The sequence below is a fragment of the Mchenga conophoros genome, linkage group LG23, assembly GCF_057382185.1.
Source record: "Mchenga conophoros isolate Kocher_MC1m ecotype Shallow Benthic linkage group LG23, M_conophoros_male_GT1.1, whole genome shotgun sequence".
Taxonomy (NCBI): domain Eukaryota; kingdom Metazoa; phylum Chordata; class Actinopteri; order Cichliformes; family Cichlidae; genus Mchenga; species Mchenga conophoros.
In genome coordinates, this window is record NC_140547.1 from 10,988,734 (window position 1) to 10,990,802 (window position 2,069).

General features: G+C 36.7%; 1 protein-coding gene across 1 annotated transcript; it reads right to left on the reverse strand.

Annotated features, from left to right (window-relative positions):
* Positions 1–305: 305 nt before the first annotated feature.
* On the reverse strand, positions 306–1,737 carry LOC146546739 (granzyme G-like). The gene is made up of 5 exons (XM_085264866.1): positions 1,664–1,737; positions 1,435–1,588; positions 1,130–1,262; positions 757–984; positions 306–661 (listed from the first exon to the last, which is right to left on the reverse strand). Exons 1-5 carry the CDS (start codon positions 1,719–1,721, stop codon positions 500–502), a joined length of 735 nt encoding a protein of 244 aa, XP_085120992.1. The 5' UTR covers positions 1,722–1,737; the 3' UTR covers positions 306–499.
* Between the last annotated feature and the right edge of the window lie 332 nt (positions 1,738–2,069).

Below are 2,069 nucleotides of genomic sequence, written 5' to 3' on the forward strand. Positions count from 1 at the left end.
AAATGACAGAGTCAGATTGTGCAAAGTACGTGACTGAAGCAAGGAATTTATTTATATCGCACTTTCAGAACAACTCCCAGCTGAAGACAAAGTGCTGTACACTTGACCTGCCAAAAATGATACATTGAATAAGTAAAAAAAATTAAGATAAAGGTTTCTTTTTAGACAATATGAGATAAAACAACGTTAGAGGATCTTATTTTCTCATTAGATTGAAGAATCTCTTTAATACATATGAAGACGGAACAATAATGACATATAATATTAAATCTACTGAACAAAATTCAGATTTCAGACGTCTGCAGATATGAAATCAGTTGTAAAGCCCCAGAACTATCCAAAAACTGTAGAAAGTAATGGAACAAGAGATTATTAATTTAATTGTTAGTAAACCTGAGAATCAATGCTTTATTTTAGATTATAGATTTTTTCTTAATTTTGCATTAAGACGTGGTACTTCTTAGATTGTTCTCATTTCTGCAACTTCCACATTAACTGACTAATCAGCAGGTCTAATACAAACATGATGCTGTGTTTCAGTGGATTCAGGAATTTTAGTGAATCTAATGATGTCTGGGCCACCTGAGTGTGGAGTAACTGCACTGGATATCACACCGTATGCCTTTCCATCTTCACAGACCAATGGACCACCAGCATCTCCCTGGAAGTAAATATTCAGCATGTGAAGCAGTGATGCTTCAAAAGTGAGTTAACTGAACGAAGTCAGTTCACTGTATTTTATAAAGATGTACGTACCTCGCTTGGAGCAGTGTCTCCCTGAGAGCAGTAGAAGTTTTCCATGGCGCAGTTCTTATTGTCAACCAGTGTTATGCTAGTTTCCATGAGTGTGGGAGACATATATTTATTATTCCTGTCTGTTCGTCCCCAGCCAGAGAGTATACATGATTTTGGCAAAGTACCATCATCATGACTCGCCAGAGGAATAGGCTTCACATTCTCACTGAACTTTGCCTTGGAGCTCAACTGGAGGAAAAACAAACAAATAAAATAAAATTAAAAATGTAAACTGAACTTTTTTTTCAAACTCGAATTCAAGGGAGCATCTAAAAATAATAATGTGGGACTCAATTTTCATTATATTGTACTTTCTGTGCAGGTATACTCTTACCTTCAGAAGCATTACATCATTTTTTAAAGAGGTTTGGTTGAAGTGTTTATGTGGAAATGGTTGTTCCGCAGATATGCGCTGTATTTCGCTATTACTATTCACATTGTGAACTCCTAGTAAGGCAGTGTAAGACCTGAAATGACACAAAATTATGCCAAAAAAATCATCTAAGAATACAATGATTAGTGTTTCTGTGAGAATGTAGAACTCGTGCACCTACAGAGACTATTTATTCATGCATTTAAATTTTCAGTGCATCAGTCTAGAAAAACATCATAGAAGAACATGAAGTTACTTAAACTCACTCGGCTTGGCAGTGTGCAGCAGTCATCACAAAATCCTCATTGAGAAGGAAGCCAGCACAGTGGGCTCTTTGACCATCTAACATGTGCCTCTGCAAAAGCACCATGTATGGTCTGCTATGTGGCACAGCCTCATGGCCTCCAAGGATTGTATAAACTGGAAATATACATACATAATTTGCTATATTATCATTATATTCAGTAAAGTAAAACTGCAGAAAATGTAACTTACCATGACGATCAAGGGTCAGCACAAATATCAGTGTTGCCAGGTTACAGTGGATGAACATGATAGGTTCCCAGTGATAGGTCTGAAAAGAAGTGACACACATCTGCTGTGAAGCTGCAATATGTTTGTGCGATATGCACACGTGTGGTTTTTCACAACATGCTGATTATGATCAGAAAAAGAGAAACTGTGGAGTGAACTGAAACATCAACACACACGACAAACTGAAGTTCTACATTCTCACAGAAACACTAATCATTGTATTCTTAGATGATTTTTTTGGCATAATTTTGTGTCATTTCAGGTCTTAAAAAAAAAGAGTGATTCTGACCTCAAGTCTAAACTTTAACCAATATCAAGGAGCTGAGACTGTGAACTGTGATGTTTAGTGTGTGTTGGCTCCCCTGCA